Source organism: Bombus vancouverensis, chromosome 9 (genome assembly GCF_051014615.1).
Source record: "Bombus vancouverensis nearcticus chromosome 9, iyBomVanc1_principal, whole genome shotgun sequence".
NCBI classification, from domain to species: Eukaryota; Metazoa; Arthropoda; class Insecta; order Hymenoptera; family Apidae; genus Bombus; species Bombus vancouverensis.
In genome coordinates, this window is record NC_134919.1 from 15395552 (window position 1) to 15414560 (window position 19009).

At 40.0% G+C, this 19009-nt stretch overlaps 1 protein-coding gene across 16 annotated transcripts in view; it reads right to left on the reverse strand.

Annotated features, from left to right (window-relative positions):
• Window positions 1–19009, reverse strand: part of spri (Src homology 2 domain-containing protein sprint) — a 211550-nt gene that overhangs the window by 30466 nt on the left and 162075 nt on the right. For all 16 annotated transcript variants that reach the window (XM_076621649.1, XM_076621648.1, XM_033338010.2 and 13 more), the window contains 2 exons: window positions 6046–6169; window positions 663–854 (listed from right to left, as the gene is read on the reverse strand). In XM_076621649.1, coding sequence (XP_076477764.1) covers window positions 663–854; window positions 6046–6169 — 316 coding nt within the window. The remainder of the gene's footprint in view (window positions 1–662; window positions 855–6045; window positions 6170–19009) is intronic.

Here is a 19009-nt window from a genome sequence, read left to right on the forward strand (position 1 = left end):
GCTGATTTTAACGCTGCTGTACTTCTCGCGTCTATGCAATTTGGAACGTACGTTACATTTTGATAGACGTTATTAGAATATACCAGTTATCGAATAGCAAAAAAATCAGACGAGTTAGTATAGAATATAATAGTTATTAAATATTTTATCACTCGCTGTAATTTTCGTAATTTTCATTTTTGTGTATTCCACGCTTTTTTACTGAACGAATAGCTGAAAAAAAAAGATGATACACGAGGAGATACAAAGCGAAGAAGAAGCGAGGAGAACAGCAGAGTTAAAGCTATTTGAATTTTTTAAATCTCCATCACACGTCCTAGCAAAACCTTCACGACCGATTAAAAATACTCGTAGCAAGGAAGATCGATAGGAAAAGCCGAGTACGATAATGCGATAGTTTTCATCGAAGAAACAGCTTTCCAACGGGGCGATAAATGAAATTCTCTCGCATCGGAAACTCTAAGAGGTTGGTGCAGCAGCACTCGAGAGCTTTCCACGACGCTACGCTTTTAATCCCCTGCTCGGAACGCCCGTGTACCTTCGGTGGAAAACTTCCTGGTCGGTCAACAAGAGAGAAATACAAAACGAGAGATAAAGACAAGGCAGACTTTACCCAGCTTGCAATTTTCTTACGGCTAATCGATTCGTTTAAGTGCACTCACCCCTTCCTCTTTGCCTTGCAACAAGTGGAAAGCGCCGGCTCTTTGGATGCCAGGAAGGAACCAAATCGGATGCGATCGTATAAGCCTCTCGATCAGAGTGATGTCGCACGCGACCTCGCTGCCAGAATCTTCCGTCGAGCTCGAAGATCCACCCGAGGTGGCCGACCCTTCCGAGGAAAGCGACTCCTCGCTCTGAAACATAAAGTTAATCGGTTAACATTTCCGTCAACACCTACGCGTTTCAAGAGCGAACTTTCTCAGACCGCGTACCATCAATATCATTTAACGATACATCAAGCTGGGTTATCATTTTTATCGTTCTACGAATTTTGCAAGACCAATAAGAGCCCAAATAGCCCAACTCGTTCCTCTTTGTTAAATAAAATGACATACGAGTTTCTTCCTACAGCTGTTGTCGAACCTTAACTCGAGACATTTTTCATCGACATATGACATTTTCAGACATTTTGTTTCGTGTAGTTGGTCGTGAGACTTTGAGAAATGGTGACGATAAAGACGCTTGCACATCCACTTCAATGACACATATTATACAATTCAAATCACGTTGTCGTTTTGCCTCGGAGTATCAAGATCGTTAGGATACATGTAATGTAAGAATAAATAAACTCCGGGTAAAACAATATCGCCGCTACGTGCAACCATCGAGCGAAGACAAATTTGAATTTTCCGACTACTCCCGACCAGTATAAATAAATGGATGCAATCGAAAAGAGTTCAGTATCGATGAGTTATCTACGAATTATCAAGAGTTATCTACCGAGTTATCGACGAGTATCTAGCGAGCATTTATCGAGTATTAATTAGCAATTTTATAATGCAATTTATACACTGTACGAGCGAATATCGTCTGTATATTTATTTATTATTTTAAATATATTCGATGGTTTCGACAACAAGCAATAACATCTAATAAATCTCACGAACAAACATCCTCTATACAAGTCTTCTACAGATATTTATATGTCGGGTTTGTCGGGTTGGCGCTAGTTTTAGGGGCGCGTTGCGTATCTTCATTAGGACAAGCCATCGTAGTTGTTCAATGAGGTTTATATTTTCAATTATATGTACAAGTGTTGATTTAACAGGGTTTAACGATTTAACGTGATTATTAGACACTCTTAAAGTAAAGACAATGTTCTTAGGTTCGAACGAATCCACGGTCAACGGGATAACTCTTTGTACAATCGAATATGTTTTGAAACTCAAAGTGACGTTAGCTGTGACGCACGGTATCTTTCTGACTGATTGACCAGACGTTGTGTGTAAATTCTTCAAGGTGATCATAAGAATAAAATACTGACACGATCGCGTTTGTCAATTGCGTATTGACCGGGGTTATCAATAAAAATTCCAGGCGCCGTTAGTAGGCAGACCCGCGTAGAGCCGTCATTGCTCCTGCCCCGGGGCTTGTTTGTTAATACAGCGTGTGTCCCTCGATATTGGTACTTCTACTGTTAAGTAAAAACGTTCGTCCCGTGACCGTGGCTACGTTTGGCGACCAGTTGTGTCACTTTGACCCCAAGCCCACTGTCACAAACCTCGGGCAAACATAATCAGATTGTATCACAACAACTACTTCTAAGTTCTATTATTTAAGTACAGCTATAATGAACAGTTTAGACCAAAGTATCGGGGATCGGGGATTCCAAACGAAAGATCCTATGTCCCTACATCTCCGACATATACAGGGTGGTTGATAACTGACTGGAAAGGGGGTGATTCTACGCGAAAAAAGAAGTCGAAAATATAGAATAAAAATTTAAAAATTTAAAAATTTAAAAATTAAAAAAGTAACGTCAATCGAGACAACGATCTACAGTGAGATCCGTTATAACGAAACGCGATAAAGTGCACGCGTACCGAGCGAAAATTCAAAGTCGATTTTCTCGAAAACAAAGCCTCGAACGAAAATTTGTATTCTATATTTTCGACTCTTTTTTTTCGCGTAGAATCACCCCCTTTCCGCTTGTACCGCCAGTTACCAACCACCCTGTATATCGTCGGATCTATGCGAAAGTTTCTTCGATTGATTGAAACCTTGTTATCAGTATCGTCGCAACGACCGTTTCTCTCGCTTAGATACTAGCAACGCGTATTAACGAAAGAAATTATTCGCTTCAGAAAGCCGAAACCACCTTTCTACCCACCCGTACACGCTTCTCACTCGTAATTGCCATTTTACGATTCTCGTAATGGAATCATTACGAGCGTTCCTGGTATCCCCGCGGGAAGCCAGGGCTACGATATTCGCTTATTTCGTTCATAGCTCGACGACGATAATCGTCGCGGAAACAAAGAGGACAATTAAAAGTGGCGCAGATACGAGGAAGCGTTCTGCGCAAGAAAAACGAGAGAGTAAAAAAGAGGAAAAAGGAAGTGTGTAACAGTAGACGGATGGAAAAAAAAGTCGGAGGAACGATTAAACGAGCAGCGAATAAAGGTTGGGGCGAGCATTGGCTGCAAATTGAGATAACCGGTGAACCCGTTCGTTCTGCACCCTGCGTGGTGTCGGTATAATACCGCATTAGAGTGTATTGTATGACGATCAGGTAGGATTTACACCCTCGGAATTGCGGCTTAAGGGCCAGAGATTTCCATATTCGCGGCGTCGCGTCGCCCGCCAGCGAATCGTGACTTTGTCCAGTCGTTCTTCGTGCTCGTGTTGGAATTGGCCGACGCGAGGTTTTACGGTGGTCGAAAGGAACCATGGGGACCGAGATTAAGCAATGAAGTGGAATTAACGTCGCGAAACGCGTCAGACGTTTGAGAAATTATACCGTGCATGGTTTATATGTTGTGCGTATTCAGGCTGATGTTGCGTTTATGATACTTTTAGATGTTATTCCCAAGAATAGAATATCAAGGAGCTCGTTATACATCGGATTACGTGGTCCGAAAAGTTTCGTTCGTTTTATAAGGAAATAATAGGCGCACAATGTTTTTTGTTTTATATTATTTTGTCGAATTACGTATGATCCATTTTCTTTTATCCAGATAAAAATCACAACGTTTGACAGAATAGGTTTGATGTTTGTATAAAGATAAGTTGTTGTAAAACGCGCGTTTGTAAAAGAAAGACACTTTCCGGACTACCTAATGATATATTCGTACTTGGAATTTCATTATTATATAATTACGTCGCATTTGAAAGGGTAGAATTGTCGCTAATATCGAATCGTGCATGTCGGACACGATTCAGAGAATTGGGAAACGAAACGAACAATATGAAATGAGAGATGCGGGAAACGCGTATATCGATAGAAAGTTTCCGATACTTTTGTCAGCGTGCTCTTTCATTCTGCAAGAAATTCGTCGGTCAACGAGTTAATGAATCTAGAAAAATCGTATGAATCTGAGTTTCCTAATAGTCTGAATGTCAACGCACACCCCGTGGCCACGTTGCAATCCATAAATAATCACTAAACGATACTCGAACGTTAAACGATCGCAATCACGCTAGCTCGTGTCGTAATAAATCAAGGCAGGCGTCGATTAAACTTCTCCCACCTTTTATCCGATTCTGTCGCCCCGAATAATCCCACGATTCCCCTAAATACCCTGTAAAAAGTACAGAAGGGTCGCGAACCCAAACGGAATCGGTCTCATTTCCAGTGACGCGAATTAGACGTTTGACGAATCGTAGAAAAACGTTGGACGGGAAAGTCGATGATTGTAAAAATCCAGTGCAATCGATCAGCATCGATCAAAGTGTCTTACCAGGTGGAGGACGTGCGATTTAGCCAAGCAACTAAATGTATTCCTTTGTAGCTAATCGTTCGCGATTATCTCGGATAAAATCTGTAATATTTGAAATATTTGTTACAAGCATACGCTTCGCAAAGTTCGCGTTCTTCTTCTTTTTTTTTCTTTCAAATTGGTGCGGGAACAGGTTTCGCAGTTACGCTGAAACGACGGTAATTTAACCGAGTGTTTCTGCATCGCGCTAGAATTTCCCAACAAGAGGCTTTCCTATTCAAGTGCGAAGGTTTTGCTCCGGTTGGCTTCGTTTGTGGAAAGGGTTCAACGCTGTAATACCGTGGAATTGCCTTCGTTACCAGCGATTCACGATCCCACCGATACGTGTTTCGTTTAAGGATAATAATTTGTGAAAATTAAAACACATTCACCACACGCGTCTGCCTTTGCGCTCGGAGAAACGCTTTTTATTTTCCGTTACGTCGTCCTATTAACGCAAGGAAATTGAACGAAAGAACGGGAAAAATGTTTGATAGGACAATGATAAAAAGTTTGACGCGACAACGAGGGAAAATTGATCAGTCTTTTAACTCTTTACTTCGTCCCTGTTCCCATCGAAAGTATCACGAACACCAACGTGCTCGTACGACCTATCAATTTGTATCATTCACGAGAGCTTTCAATCAGACCGAGTTTCGAAAATAATGAAAAAGATAACGAGAAACAATTCGATCCAGGCGCTTGCCACGAGTTTCGCACCGACACATCGCAAACGTCGATCACTTGCGTTTCTCAATTTTTCCGGCAACCCTATTTTTTCACTGCGGTGGCGCACGAGGACACGACGGGGGTCCGAAGAGGATTCGCGAAGGGGTTCGCCGCGTACTGGAGTTTCGAGTGTAATTTAATTTGAAATGCAGACTGACACACAACGGCGTTTCAGGTTAAACGGATTAAACGAGGACGTGCGACGCGTGTTAAACACCCTCGCAGCCAATTACGAATCCCTTAATTACGAGCCGCCGAAAGTATTCCACAGTCGTTGCAATTTCCCGATCACTCGATTGCTTGCGTCATTTCGTGCGCCGAAATTGCGAAATTTCATTACAGGACATTAATTCGCTGTAACACAAGATACTAATTATTTCCTGACAATTTTATCAACGTTGTGTCCCTCGGAAAAACCGAACTTTCAATCTTCAGTGAATGAGTCAATTGAATGGTTCGAAGATATCCGATCATTTTCGACAGGATATGTTTCAATTACAAAATTAAAAATCGAAAACGTAAATACGACGTAATTCGTTTACAAACAAAGCGTAAAATGTCGAGGTGCATGTCCAAGAGATTGTCAATTCGAACAACGAGTTAATAAATTATTGATTAACTAAACGACGCACTTATGTGATTTTAGTAAAATAAATCTCAAGTATCAAAATACCAAAATGTGTCAAACCATTCAAAAGATATTGCCAGTTATTAAAAAACAATCATTTTCGCATACAAAAAAAAAAAAAAAAGAAAAATGATTCGGTGTGAATAGAATCGAAGATCTCGTTACGAGTACCAACTCTTTCATCTCGTCGTTGGCAAACTATACAGCCATTAGTGAAGACCTTCGAACGTCAAGGCGATTATTAAGCAAGAAGGAAGATCTCTTACTCACCTGTACATGATGTAGCTGCGTGAGCTGATGATGCTGCAGCGGATTTGGCGGAGGCGTGCTCGGCGAGCTGACAACCTGAACGGTTCCATGCTGCTGCAGATACGGTTCCAGGAAGACATCGCTCCTACGAACAGAGAAAATAGACCGTCTCCGTTTAGTCTCGTTTCGTTAATTAGCCTCCTTCTGTCAGACGTCTGCTAGAATTCGCCTGGACAAATAAGTAACGCGATTTCGAGCCGCTTTCACGCGGTTAGAAAGACTATTAGCATTCCGTACGTACATCGCGTCGTCGTTGTACGACTATAATTAACAACTTTCAGTTTGTTCAAATTGCATGGATCGCATCTGTGAACTCGTTTCAATATGGCACGTTGTACGATACTGATTGTTAGTTTTGTAAATCTCCCGGATTGTATGACATAAATAGACAAGATGGGTTGGTAACATTCCTGTTCCGTTACATCAAGCAACTGTTAAGCCACGGCATTTTCTCGATAAACTTCCTTCGACAGAATTCTTGGAAATTCATCGCGAGCAATTATTACACAGAGTGTCTCGTTTTAATTCGTCGATGCAATTGTTTAGAGAAATGTATGAAATCTGTATAAAATCCATCCTGTTTACGCGTCGATCTGTCTCCTGTTTTTCGCTCAACGTCCTCATCGTTAATCCGCATCATTGGAAAAATAAATCCAAATCCTCTGATCGCACGAGAAACGTCTTCTTGAATGCGCGTAAAGCTCGTCTTTACGATCGTCGTTCCATTCACCCGGTAAATACTATATTTTCTTGCGTTCCATTTCCCCACCAAAAACCTTCTAACGTAGAATGGCGAAAGAGGAAGCGGAGGCAAACATAAAAGTGCCCTGCGATCGTCCAATTTTGTATGGTGAAGCGATGGTACATGGGTAGAGAATTCTCGTTACCTGCGCCATTGCACTGCTGCAGGTAATCGCTTAGAAACTCACGAGTAAATTCTCCGCGTCGGGGCGCCTCCGCTCTGAGGGGACAATACACGCTTTGTAAACAGACCTCTGTACCCTGGCGTAATTTCCGCCGAGCTGATTCAGAGAAACTGCGGTCTCTGTGACGAGAACAGACCTAATTGATCCCGGGATTCCTCCCTTAGGGATCATCGTTGAAACAAAGATAGGATTTTAGAGAAATTCGAACAAATTTGAAGTTTCGTGGTTTCGAGCATTACGTTAATCTTCGTCTATTTCTCTTTTCTTGCGAATTTGTCACGGTTAAATGGGTCGAGTAAATTTAAGTAGTTTCGCTGATTTTGCTTTGAGCTTCGAACTTTTGGTTAGTAGGTGGAAAATATTTTGATACGCGTAGCATCCAAGAAGATTAATTTGCTAACACCGACTAAAAGTTACGAGACATTTTTAATTATTAAACGAGAATGATACTTATTAATCGCGTGTATTATAAGGAAAATTAAATTACGCTACGTTTTGAAAATTTTATCGCAGATCGATTGCATTAAAATTTACGTTTCAAGTCAGCGAGTTCGTTAACTATAGGAACTTACAGACGGAATGAACGTGGCAAACCATCGATCGAACCATCGTCTTAGCGTTCGTCGAGCTTAACAAGCGTCCACGAGACATCGTAGCATCTCGAAATTAACGTCGACTTAACGAAGCCTCCGGTATCCGCTAATTATACCGATAATCCGTACTCGTGTAAAGAGATTCGAAGCCCACCGGTACCGACGGTGCTCCGACTCTTAATTAATGATCTCATTAGAGTCCGAAAAGTCCCCTAATGACCTATCTTACGGCCACGTCCAACCCTTATCCTCCCACAACCCTTTCGATTCTCTTCCTACGCTCTTTTTCAACGTTTCTAAGTTTTTCTCGCTCGTCTCGTATTCTTTTCTTCTCTCTCCTTACAGTTTCATCGATTTGTTTATCACCTGCTTCGTGAGTCGAGGTCAGCTGTCTCGAACAAAGAAACCAGTGTGTGTATGCGTTCTCCGGCGAATGGGAACGACGTATCGCGTTGCGTATCGCAAGCTAATTACGCCACGTAGTAGTCACCACGCGTCAGAATCTAGAGAGTAAGTGGCGCGTTACGCGGAAACGCTAGGCGTTAGATTAACGACGCAAGTTTTTGTGCGTCCTAGAGTATTTACGCAGTTCCTGGGAAGCTTCGAGTACCAGGGCTTTACCATTAGTAGCTTTGAACGCAGATGCTTGACCGTAGTTGCCGATGGAAAGTAGAGATCTTTTATAGGAATTTCAGGATATCTACGTTGATACGACGTTCGTTATAATTCGATGGATCGGTGCATCGACCAGCTTTCAGTTCGTTTCTACGACTTCTTCGTGTTTATTCGAAGCAATTTTTTCACGTTACAATTTTTAATACCAGTAGGCTTTCTCGCGAGGGAATAATCGTCGGAGTTACGCGAACCATTTAACCGCGAGCGGCACGCTTCACAAACGGTATTATTTCGAGCAAACTTTGTCGCAATTCTCGAGCTGAATATCGAATGAAGGGGCGTTGACGTATGCAAAGTCGCCGGCTAACACCCCCTACACGTCCGGCGCTCTATTGTCCTCTGCGTTTGACAGTTAGACGGCTTGTCTCGGACCTTGTCTGCCCCAAACTATCGCGTTCGTGCTCCAACATCGCTCTCGGGACCGTATACGGATCTCTGTGAGGGAGCCGCAGAAATTTTCGTTGCGTTTCGATCGATCTAGAAGAGGACAAACGCTTGACAACGGCAGCGGATACGAATCGAGGAGTCAAAGTAGCAAATGGCGCAAGTGTCGGAGGTGAAGATTTTCCGCGTGGCTTCGAGTTGAGAATCGTAGCGATCCCAGTTAAGATTCTTTCAATTCCTGCAAGTATCGTTCCCTTAGTTTCGCTTACCGATTAATATTAACTTACGACTTTGCTCTCTGTCATTATACGTACGTTTTCGCGTCTTGAAAAAGATATAATGAATTTTTCAAACAATAAACGCGGAACATCGTTTAACGAAGAATAACGGTAAACTAACTCACGCAACTATGATTTTCAGTCGGTATGTTTGCGAATTTTTGCATCTACTTATGCTATTTGGCTTATTTTGTATTATACACGGGTGTCCTGATTTTTAGAAACTTCGACGACTCGTGTCGAAAATTTTGTTAATAAACAATTTTAATTCATAGCGTGATATTAATCGAGCTGTGATTAATTAAGCCGATTACACTTTTATCTTTTTCCGATCATAACGAAACTGAGATTTAGCATTTCAATCCTCTGGCGACAGTCTTCGGGAGTAAAATAAACGATTGTAGCACTCGTACTTTATCAATGAGATTTAAAGAAGCAGTTTTTCATGTTTTTGGCAGCCACGTCGTTTATCACTTGCACGCTACAACTATCCGAGACGCGATAGCAATTGTAACCGATGATACAGCAAATTTGAACGAACAAATGACGACTTTATCGATGTAGATGCTCTATGATCGTAGAACGCTGCAAGTGCTCATAGAAGAAATAAATGGTCAGGGAGAGTTCGATTTAATGAAATGAAACGAGCTCGAGATGATTACCAGTGCACGATAATTGCTCGCTCTTGGTATTGATACAGGTTCGAAGTTCCAATCGTTTCTAGCGATCTCAATTATACAAGATGATTCTAAAGTTCAGAATTCTTCGCGTAGCGTTTGTAACAGATCAAGCGGAACTACGATACTTCCTTAAAATTATCAGATTAAGCGTATCATTTTCTTCGAAGATATTAATTACATCGATAATCCTCGGACTACGTCGATCGTTCGACGACTGCATTTGACGTGTCTCTATTAATTCTTAGCGGTCGATAATTAACGAACCGCAGACGGATACTAATTATGCATGGCGACGAACAAAGATATTCATACAACTCAAATTTTGCTATTACGATTCCTCGTGCAATTTTATAGATTACATCCCTTCGAATGTTATATCGAGAACTTTGGGTATTTCGCATATTTTTGCATATTACGTACATCCTGTTAATTGTGATTATTTAATTACAAGGATATTTAAGTTTGTCAAAACGTGTAAAATCTACATAATATATAGAAACGCATAAAGCATCGCAGGTAAAATATTTACTCGACGTGAAATTTAATGGACAACAAGTTTTTGCTTGCTTCTTTATATTCGTGAACGAGCGAATTTGCATAAACGTGCACGCAATGTTCCCACGATAAACGAATTGAAATATAATAATTTAACAGTGATATCTTCGCAGCGCAGCTTTCTAACCTTTTAAGGTTAATTAGTAGGACAAACAGACCTCCTTTCTCTACTTAGTCTAATTGCCAGCCTGTTTCAAAAATTCATCCATCATTCGCTGATCCGTGAAATCCAGTCACCATCTGTCCATGGTTCGGCAATTAAAAGCTGTTCTTTCGGAGCATAAATCATCGTCGAGGAAACTGCGTTGACGTTTGCCCGTTCTATATTTTATTTTTCTTTCGTCGAGCATCAGGAGACGATTTGTTACGTCGCGACGCGACGTATCGATTTTTCCGCCGCAGCGATATCTGCCGGACGTCATTGATTAATTTTACGCCGTGGATTAATTGACTGCTGGAAGAGTTTTCAGTCGCACGCGCCGCCACGTTTCTGCTTCCGAAACACAAACACACACAGGTGTATCGATTTAATTAGACAGGAAACATGCGCCGAAAAAGCCGGTCGGTCAACATATACGGAAGTACCCGAGGTTTTCCGCTCGCGTGATTTAATTGGTAAATCAGCTCCGACTATTTTTAGATACTGGTGAAACGTATAAAACATTCATGCGGTAGAATATTTAACTTGCCAGTTTTTAGATCATTTGGTAGTTTCCAACGAGCCTGCAAAAACTATCGTGCGAGAGACATAAACAATTTCTGAAATTCCCTTCTATCACTCCAAGCCTGATCCCAAACAAACCCACGATGATAATGTCTATGACGATGATTTATCATCGACTGGAAACTAAAAAACGAAGCCAAACAAATAATTCTTCGAAGCAAAAGCACATTTCCCTTTCTCGGCAAATGTCAGAACCCTTACATATAAAGACTCGTACCAGTTGCTAGAACAGTCGATCTGAAAATAACAAAGGGCCAACGACGCGGAAGTTACGTTCCTGATTCGGGCACCAGGAACGTGTTCGTCGTCTGCGGGATCGGACGGGGGTTGCCATGACGACTGGGGAGGTTCTCAACACGTGGTCCAGCAACGGCCTCGTAAGGGTAAAAAGGGGATTTTTACGTATTAACGAGCGACCCTGTGCATCGTGCTTGCAACGGCGGATGCGTTCTTGCGTCTGGAGAAGTTCAAGGGACGAAGCTTCCATCTCGAGGAACGCGTCTCAAAGGCGAGGATTCTCGAGTGGCGGAGCTGGCCGCTCAAAGGAACGCGACCAACGAACGACTCTTCGTTCTTTCGAGCGATATGGCCCTCGTGTTTTCGACTAGTCTTCCTACCTCGAGATGTTAAGTTCGTTGCCGTTAACAGAAAGGGTGGCTAATTGTTGCGAGTTTCGAGGGTTGGGGATCGCTATTTATGGAAGTGGGTTGTTGCTACCGTGATCGACAAAGCGTACGTATGTACGTATTTATTAAATTCAGATTTTTTTCAGCTCTGAAATAGGCTTCGGTTACCATCTATTCCGTCCTATTTTGGTTACCATTATTTGGTCACCATAAAAAGAATAAAAAGCGTACGTATGTACGTATTTATTAAATTCAGATTTTTTCAGTTCTGAAATAGGTTTGGGTTACCATCTATTCCTTTCTATTTTGGTTACCATTATTTGGTCACCATAAAAAGAATAAAAAGCGTACGTATGTACGTATTTATTAAATTCAGATTTTTGCAGCTCTGAAATAGGCTTCGGTTACTATCTATTCATTCCTATTTTGGTTACCATTATTTGGTTACCATAAAAAGAAAAGAAAATAACGAGATAGGAGGCGAGAAAGTTTGACAAAATTCGAAATTTCATTTAAGGAGCGAACTATTCGAGGCATTCTAATTTTATGTAAAATTAGTATAAGGTGGGGAAGATAGGGAATGCGTTTTAAATGGTATGTTATTTCGATTCCGAACTCTAATTCAATTCACCGGCTGCTATTGAACTCGGGCCAATCGGGCCTGGTATTCCTGCAAAACCTTGAATCGTCGCCAATGGGGGCGGTTCAGAAATTCTTAGGCAGTCGGCAGAAAGCATCTCCTTTTTTAGTCTTATCGTTGCGATAAATTAAACGTACCAGGTACATACACTTTAATTAATCGCGAAGAAAATCCCAGTTACATTTGCTAGTCGTTCTAAAGAAAATTGTTATCGTTTTCAACATTTCTTTCGTCTTGTTTCAAGCATTTTTGCAATCTCTTGTCAATTACGTTGAATTGTTTCCACCTGTTTCTGACAAAAAAATCCGTGTGAATTTACACTTGAGGAAAAGCAAGCTTTTCGAGGAAACACTCTCGTTCATTTAACGCTACCTTCGAGAAAAAGAAGCAGCACGAAACAGAAAGGAAAACTCACTTCTTCTCGGGAGAGTACTAATTTCATTAATTAGAGAAGGGTTAAAATGTAAAATGGAGATTGCATTCTTTCGCAAGCATCACGACGCTTCTCCTAAGGTCTTTTCGGAAGACGCTTTCTGTGCGAAGTTTAAAGAAATTCTCAGCCTCTAAAAGAACCTTCGCTTCCTCTTTTCTTCCACCTCTTGCATCCTTCACATCGTGCAAACGAGGAAAGTTTCACTAACAAGAATAGACGTAAGCTTTCTAACAAATTAGAGTGGTTTCTTCTCAGTTCATAAAAATCGCGAAGTAATTTTAATAGAATGAAATTTTAATACAATAAATCCTACTAATTGGCAGAACGAAACAATTAAAAGGAATTATCTTTTATATTGATATGTAAATCGAATTTTTGAGGCAAACTTTAAAACAGTTAATATTTACATAAGATCGTCAAAGGAAATGTGACGATTTTCAAGCTAAATTTGTTAATAGATCCTTTGGATAGAATGCTTTAAATTTTCACGCTAAATTTTAAAATAGGATTTTCGAACGCAATATTTTGACTATTCCAAAGTACTATTTAACCAAGCCAAATCTTACAGAAGATAGAATTTTCGTACGAAAAATGTAAATTTTCGATGGAAGAATGTTTTGAATCAAAAATCAATTTTAATATTTTTGAATAAAATTTTCGTGAATCTCATTTACACTTTCGAAATCTTTTTCAGTAGTAAAGTTTACGATCGTTAATTTTCTTGCGCGAATCTCTACGCGAGCGCACTTCTGGTTGTCCCGTAGTTTTTGCTTCTTCCGTATGAAGGTTAGGAAAAAAAAAGGAAAAAGACGAAATCAGCTGATACGATGGCTTCGAACGCGCGTCCTACGATGCATAAAAGACGTTCTTCTTTTTTTTCTCACGGAGAGAAAACACGATAGACGGCGTGCACATATTTTTCCGGTCAACGATCATCGTGATCGACAACTCTTTTCTAATTCTCTTTTCCTCTCACGCTGAGCATGAAACCGTTTCTCGTGACTCAGCATCGTTTAAAACGAACGTTTCTTACTTTTTCTCGACGCACGGCTGTCAATGGAAAGTTCTATAACTGTTACGCTAATTATTTGGGCCAATTAGATGCGATTTCGTTACAAGAAATCAACCACGCTCAATTGAATCTTTCGACTTTCTTTTATATTTCGCGGAATAATAATTATCGTGCAAATTTTCTTTATGTAAAATAAAACATCGTGGTCGTTCGTTCTTACTTTTCGTTCGTTATGGAGTTAACAGCGGAGAATTTTAATTTGCCAGAGAAATTCATTTTTTCAGAATGAATTGTACGGTTCGAATTTTAATTTCTATTTAATACATTTTCTCCCGGATTTTTTTTTAGGATTCTTTAGACATTATACGTTTCAGTTCGGAATTTAATTAAGAAGATTTAATTAGTCCCAATTCGCGCTAGGATTTCAGCTACAGCGTATAATTTCAGATGTAGCTTGTACAGCTTCGCTCACTTTTTATTTACGTTCGCTGTACTTTCTCTTGTATTTTCACGAGCTGATTCTACACAAAAATTAGCACAATTACGAGAAATTTATTGCGAGTAACATCGTAGGCAGATTGCAGCAATATGATCGTGATAATATCATTTTTGAATTTTAAATCTCTTCGATGTATTCTACAACAAATATTTCCTTCAAACAATTTAATTAAATTCCAATAGCAAGTTATGAACCAAATTATACGTTCCCATAAACGATTCTAACAAATTATTTTTTACAAATATCAACGCAAGATATGTTCCTCTTCCCATCTAAAAAGATATCGACAAAAAATTGAGAACTACCATAATCGATACCAGACTAACTTCTCCAACTTTTCCGCCTGGCTCACATTTTACGACGAAAAGTTTCTATTAATCCAACTTCCTAACCGAGTTGTCGGCACTCTAAGAATCGCGTGGCTCATCGGTGGAGATTAAATCGACCGGAAGCGGCGTGCTTCATCCGGATATTGGCGGAAGCCCGTTCACGAAAGGGATTAATTTACGTCGTAAGAAGCAAAACGCGATCGTGTTCGATCCAATCTCAAGAATGGGTCGAAGAAATCGTGTTTTCCTCGTTGTGTTGGCTTATTCGTGAAATTTTCCGCTAAATCGCGAATATTCGATGACCCGTGCAACTGTGCGCGATAATTTTGCGCATGAAATGGCTTAAAGGAAGAAATACAGTGCTTGTTTTTTGGAGGAATATTGGGGTTGAGAGTTTTATGTTGTCTTTTTAGACGAACACCGATTTTGGGAAATCGTTTTCTTCTCAATAATTTATTGTTTCGCGTATACGACCTTTGTAACCTGTCTAATTAATTTATCGTTTCTTCTTCCTTTTGTTATTTGAAAAAAAAATTCTATCGAATAAAACAAGTTGCGAGTTTTCTTTTGCCCTTTTGACTGACAAAGGCAATTTAAAAAAAAAATTGTTTTCGTTTCGTTGGAGAATTCTTCGAGAAAATATTCCATCGGAAAATCGAGTTAAAAGAAGAAAAATAACGGGTAGGAGCAACAAAGCGAATGTAATTAACTATCTCGTACGCCTATTCATTACTGCATACTAGATAGTGAAAATGACGTTTCGTCATGCATAGAAAGCACAAACGATGATTCCAATGGGAATCAGGCCGATGCTGCTTGAAATAATGGTGTTGTCTCACGCAAAACAGGAAAAATTGGACCGTGAAGTAATCGCGCGATCGGTAGGGTGCTCGATGGAACGAGACAACGCGACATGTAACCCGGAAATGGTGATGGATCGGTCAAAAATTGCCTGTCTGCTTCCGACGTAAGGAAACTTGTCTCTTTATTTTCGAGTTACGAGCCCGTCAAGATCCATCGTGTTAGGAAGAAACAAAGCTCTTCGAGGAAAGCACTCTGCTGCATTAAGACTAATAGCACGCTTCCTGGTCGTTACTTCATAGAACGTGGCCGTTGCTCGCCTCGATGCCAGGGGAACCATCGGAGACGTTATGTTTTAGAGGGAATTCTTAATGTTTAGCGAGAAGAAATGGTCCACTGGAAGGAAAAAAGATTCTAGACCATAGTTCTAGTTTATTATGTATAGTTCGAGTACTTTTCGAATACCTTTCACTGGGAAATTATCTGTAGAATTTAGCGCAAAAGTGTGTTTATCTTGGTTTTGCGATAAAATTCTATTTTACATATTTCTACGTATCTGTAAATATTAAATTGGTAAACCGAAATGTAAATTTCACTCATCTGACAGTACTTGAGAGTATCTGAATCTACAGTTGTCATTTTGGCTCTTCTATTTTTATTATAACACGATATCGAGTGAAACGTACGTATGTAGATGTTTGTATATCGTAAAAATATAGAATTTTCAAACCTTTCATTTTCGCATCATACAGCAGGTTGAGAATGTTTTGCATTGTGTCGCTTTCAAAGCATATCGTACATACGATGACCAGAAACTGAGGTGGAAGAACATCGAAATAAGTGGCGAGTAGGCTACTCCGAATTAAGCTTGAACAGACAACCTATTCTACTTAAACTTTAGCGATCTCTACTCTCAAAAATTCGCAAGATTCGATGTGAAACCTGATAGCTAGAATCTTATACCTTCTCAAACGTTCGTAAAACCTACTGATAACCTTCTGCTATACTAAATTCCCTCTGATATCGCGTTAATAATAATTTGATGATACACACGAGCGTCTGACGCTTGTTAAGCGGTCAGCTAACCGTCAACACATAGGTAGATCAGGAAGAAGAACAGGAAACTGAGAAGAAAGAGAGAGAGATGGAAGGAAAGAACGAAAAAAGTGAGTCGAAGGAAGGCACAGTGCGACTGCCGTACACTGGCCTATCCAATTTCTCGTGGAAACCGAAGCCGAAGAAGGCTCTTGGATTACACGAGTGGAAGCAGCAAAGTGATCTTGAGTTACTCTATGTAACACGCGACACTTTACTCGCTAAGTGTACCTCCACGCTCTGTTTCGGCTGTCTCACCGACGTCACCCGTTATATTGTCCTCTTTGGGACCGGAAAGTCGTAGGGTTCAAGGCGTTCCTCCTCGATATCTTCTACTGTTGATAGTACAAGGGGAATTCTTTATTTAGGACGTCTGATAAATAGATATAAATAGAGAAATTGTAATGGAAAATATTTTGAAACATCGTTATTAGCTGTAGAGTAATTGTAACAACATGAAGTATCGATCAAGTACATTTAGGTTATTCGACAATGATGCGTAAATAGATAAATTGTTCTCGAGAATATTTAGAAATATTATTACTATTTTCCTTTGCCAAATTTTCAATCGTAATATATTGTTCATATTAGGTTGTTCGTTTTGTAAGGAAACAATAGACGCACGATGCTTGTTCTTTTATATTAGTTCATTGAATTATGCACAAACATAATATTAGAGATAGAACAAAATGGATTATACCTAATTCAATAAAATAATATAAAACAGAGATTGTTGTTCATCTATTATCACCTTATGAAACGAAAGAAACTTTTCTTTGCCTAACCTAATATTATAATTAATATCACGTTGATTTAATTAATATTACACAGCGTGACATCGATGGGACTCGTGTGGTTATTACTTTCATATATCTGGTCTTCTTCGCATAAAAATGAGTGTGGGATATAATTAAATAGAGAATGCAAGAGAGAATTAAATTCAAAAGTATAAAAATTTATGGACGACGTTCGGTATAGCGTTGCTATAGTTAAGAAGAATATTTGTGAAAGAGTATCTTTACGAAGGTGTTTTGTTTGGTGAGTAAATTTTTGTTGCACTCATTTATACCGTATTACTGTCTCATTTTTCGCTCTATCTTCGTTATTTCCCCGAGCCATCCAAAAAAAAAGATTCTTCTCGAGGGTGAAAAATATCATTAGAGCTCGTCTTTTTCCCGTCGTCCCGGTGACTGCACGTTAACGGGGATTAAGGGGATAGAAGCTTAATCTTTTTCAAAATTCATGATTCCTACCGTGGGATGCGCCTGTCAGCTCTAATCTTGGTCGTCCGAGAAAGGTCGTCTCTATCCGACTGAATGCTTGAAAGTTTTATTCCCTCGACAAATTTATCTCATTTCTTATATCGAAATTTAGATCGCCGCAACAGTTGATTCCAGCGAAATTTACTCGACGAAGAAGAAGAAAAAAGGAGAAGAGGGGAAAGGAAAGAAGGGCTACAAAAATCTTCAACTTCAACAATAGTTCCAAAGAACAGAGGAGAGGAGACAAAGACAGACAAAAGAGAGAGCAAGAGAGAGAGAGAGAGAGAACAAAAAGGAAAAAATTCGAATTACAAGGGAAATCGAAACCGTGTATCTCTCAGTGCGTATATTCGACAGATCGTTTGTCAAACCGAAACAGGCTGATGGAAACAGCGATTCGACGAAGGATACGTTCCATTCTGGAAATTGGTCGGCTGAAACGAGCTGGCCAAATATAGTAATTAGAGGGTACATAATTGCGGGAGTTCGGAATGGTCGGTGATCAAAGGCGAACCGTTTGCCCTTTTCCGTTCATTCGACGTCGCACCGCGCATATTGGGCTTCTGTGCAAAACATTCCACCAAGAATCCACACGAGGGTCTGCGGAAATTTACGCTACGCCCTCCGTTTCCTGTCTGCCATCGTATCTTTAGTCTGTACGAGGACAAATTCTTGATCAGAGAAAAAACGACAAAAAATTCCCCGCTTTCGTCCCTTTTCTTTTCTTATTTATCCGCTGCTTGTGTACGATCCATGAAATAATGATATTCAACAACTGACTACGACGACTTATGTGTCTTGAAAATGAATATACATCAAGTGATGTATCACAGTGTCATTTACTGACATTCTTCGCTAAATCCGAAGGGTAGTTGGACACTGAAAAAGTATCGTTTCATGGAGATGTCCAGGAGATTAGCTGCGACTCCGTTGGGATGATTGGCATCTTTTGCCAAATCGAGAGATTTCTTCCATTAATCGTGGGAATGTCGGTTTCCTCGTTGATTTGGCGTCTCGAAACATACCAATCTGCACTCTCGATGGCTCTTTTAGCTTCTTGTTTTGCCATCTTTCTATAATTTTTAAATTACGATCAAGCTTGTTGAATGGTTAACTATATTGGGTTGATTTTATTCGAGAAAGATAACTGAGACTTTTTATGAGTCAACATTCTTATCAATTATTTCTGCGCATTGCAATTATTATTATTATTATTATTCATCGCAAAATAAGTACGAAATCGATATTCATACTTAAAATTCCTTATGCAAACTCATCAGTTTCATCCAAAATCTCTCGACCATCGTCCAAACTCACAAACTCCAGCATCGTAGCCCTCGATTAGTCAAAGTCCCCAAAAAGAGCGCACCATCGTCACTTCTACCTTAAAACTGTAATCGTTTTACCCAATAA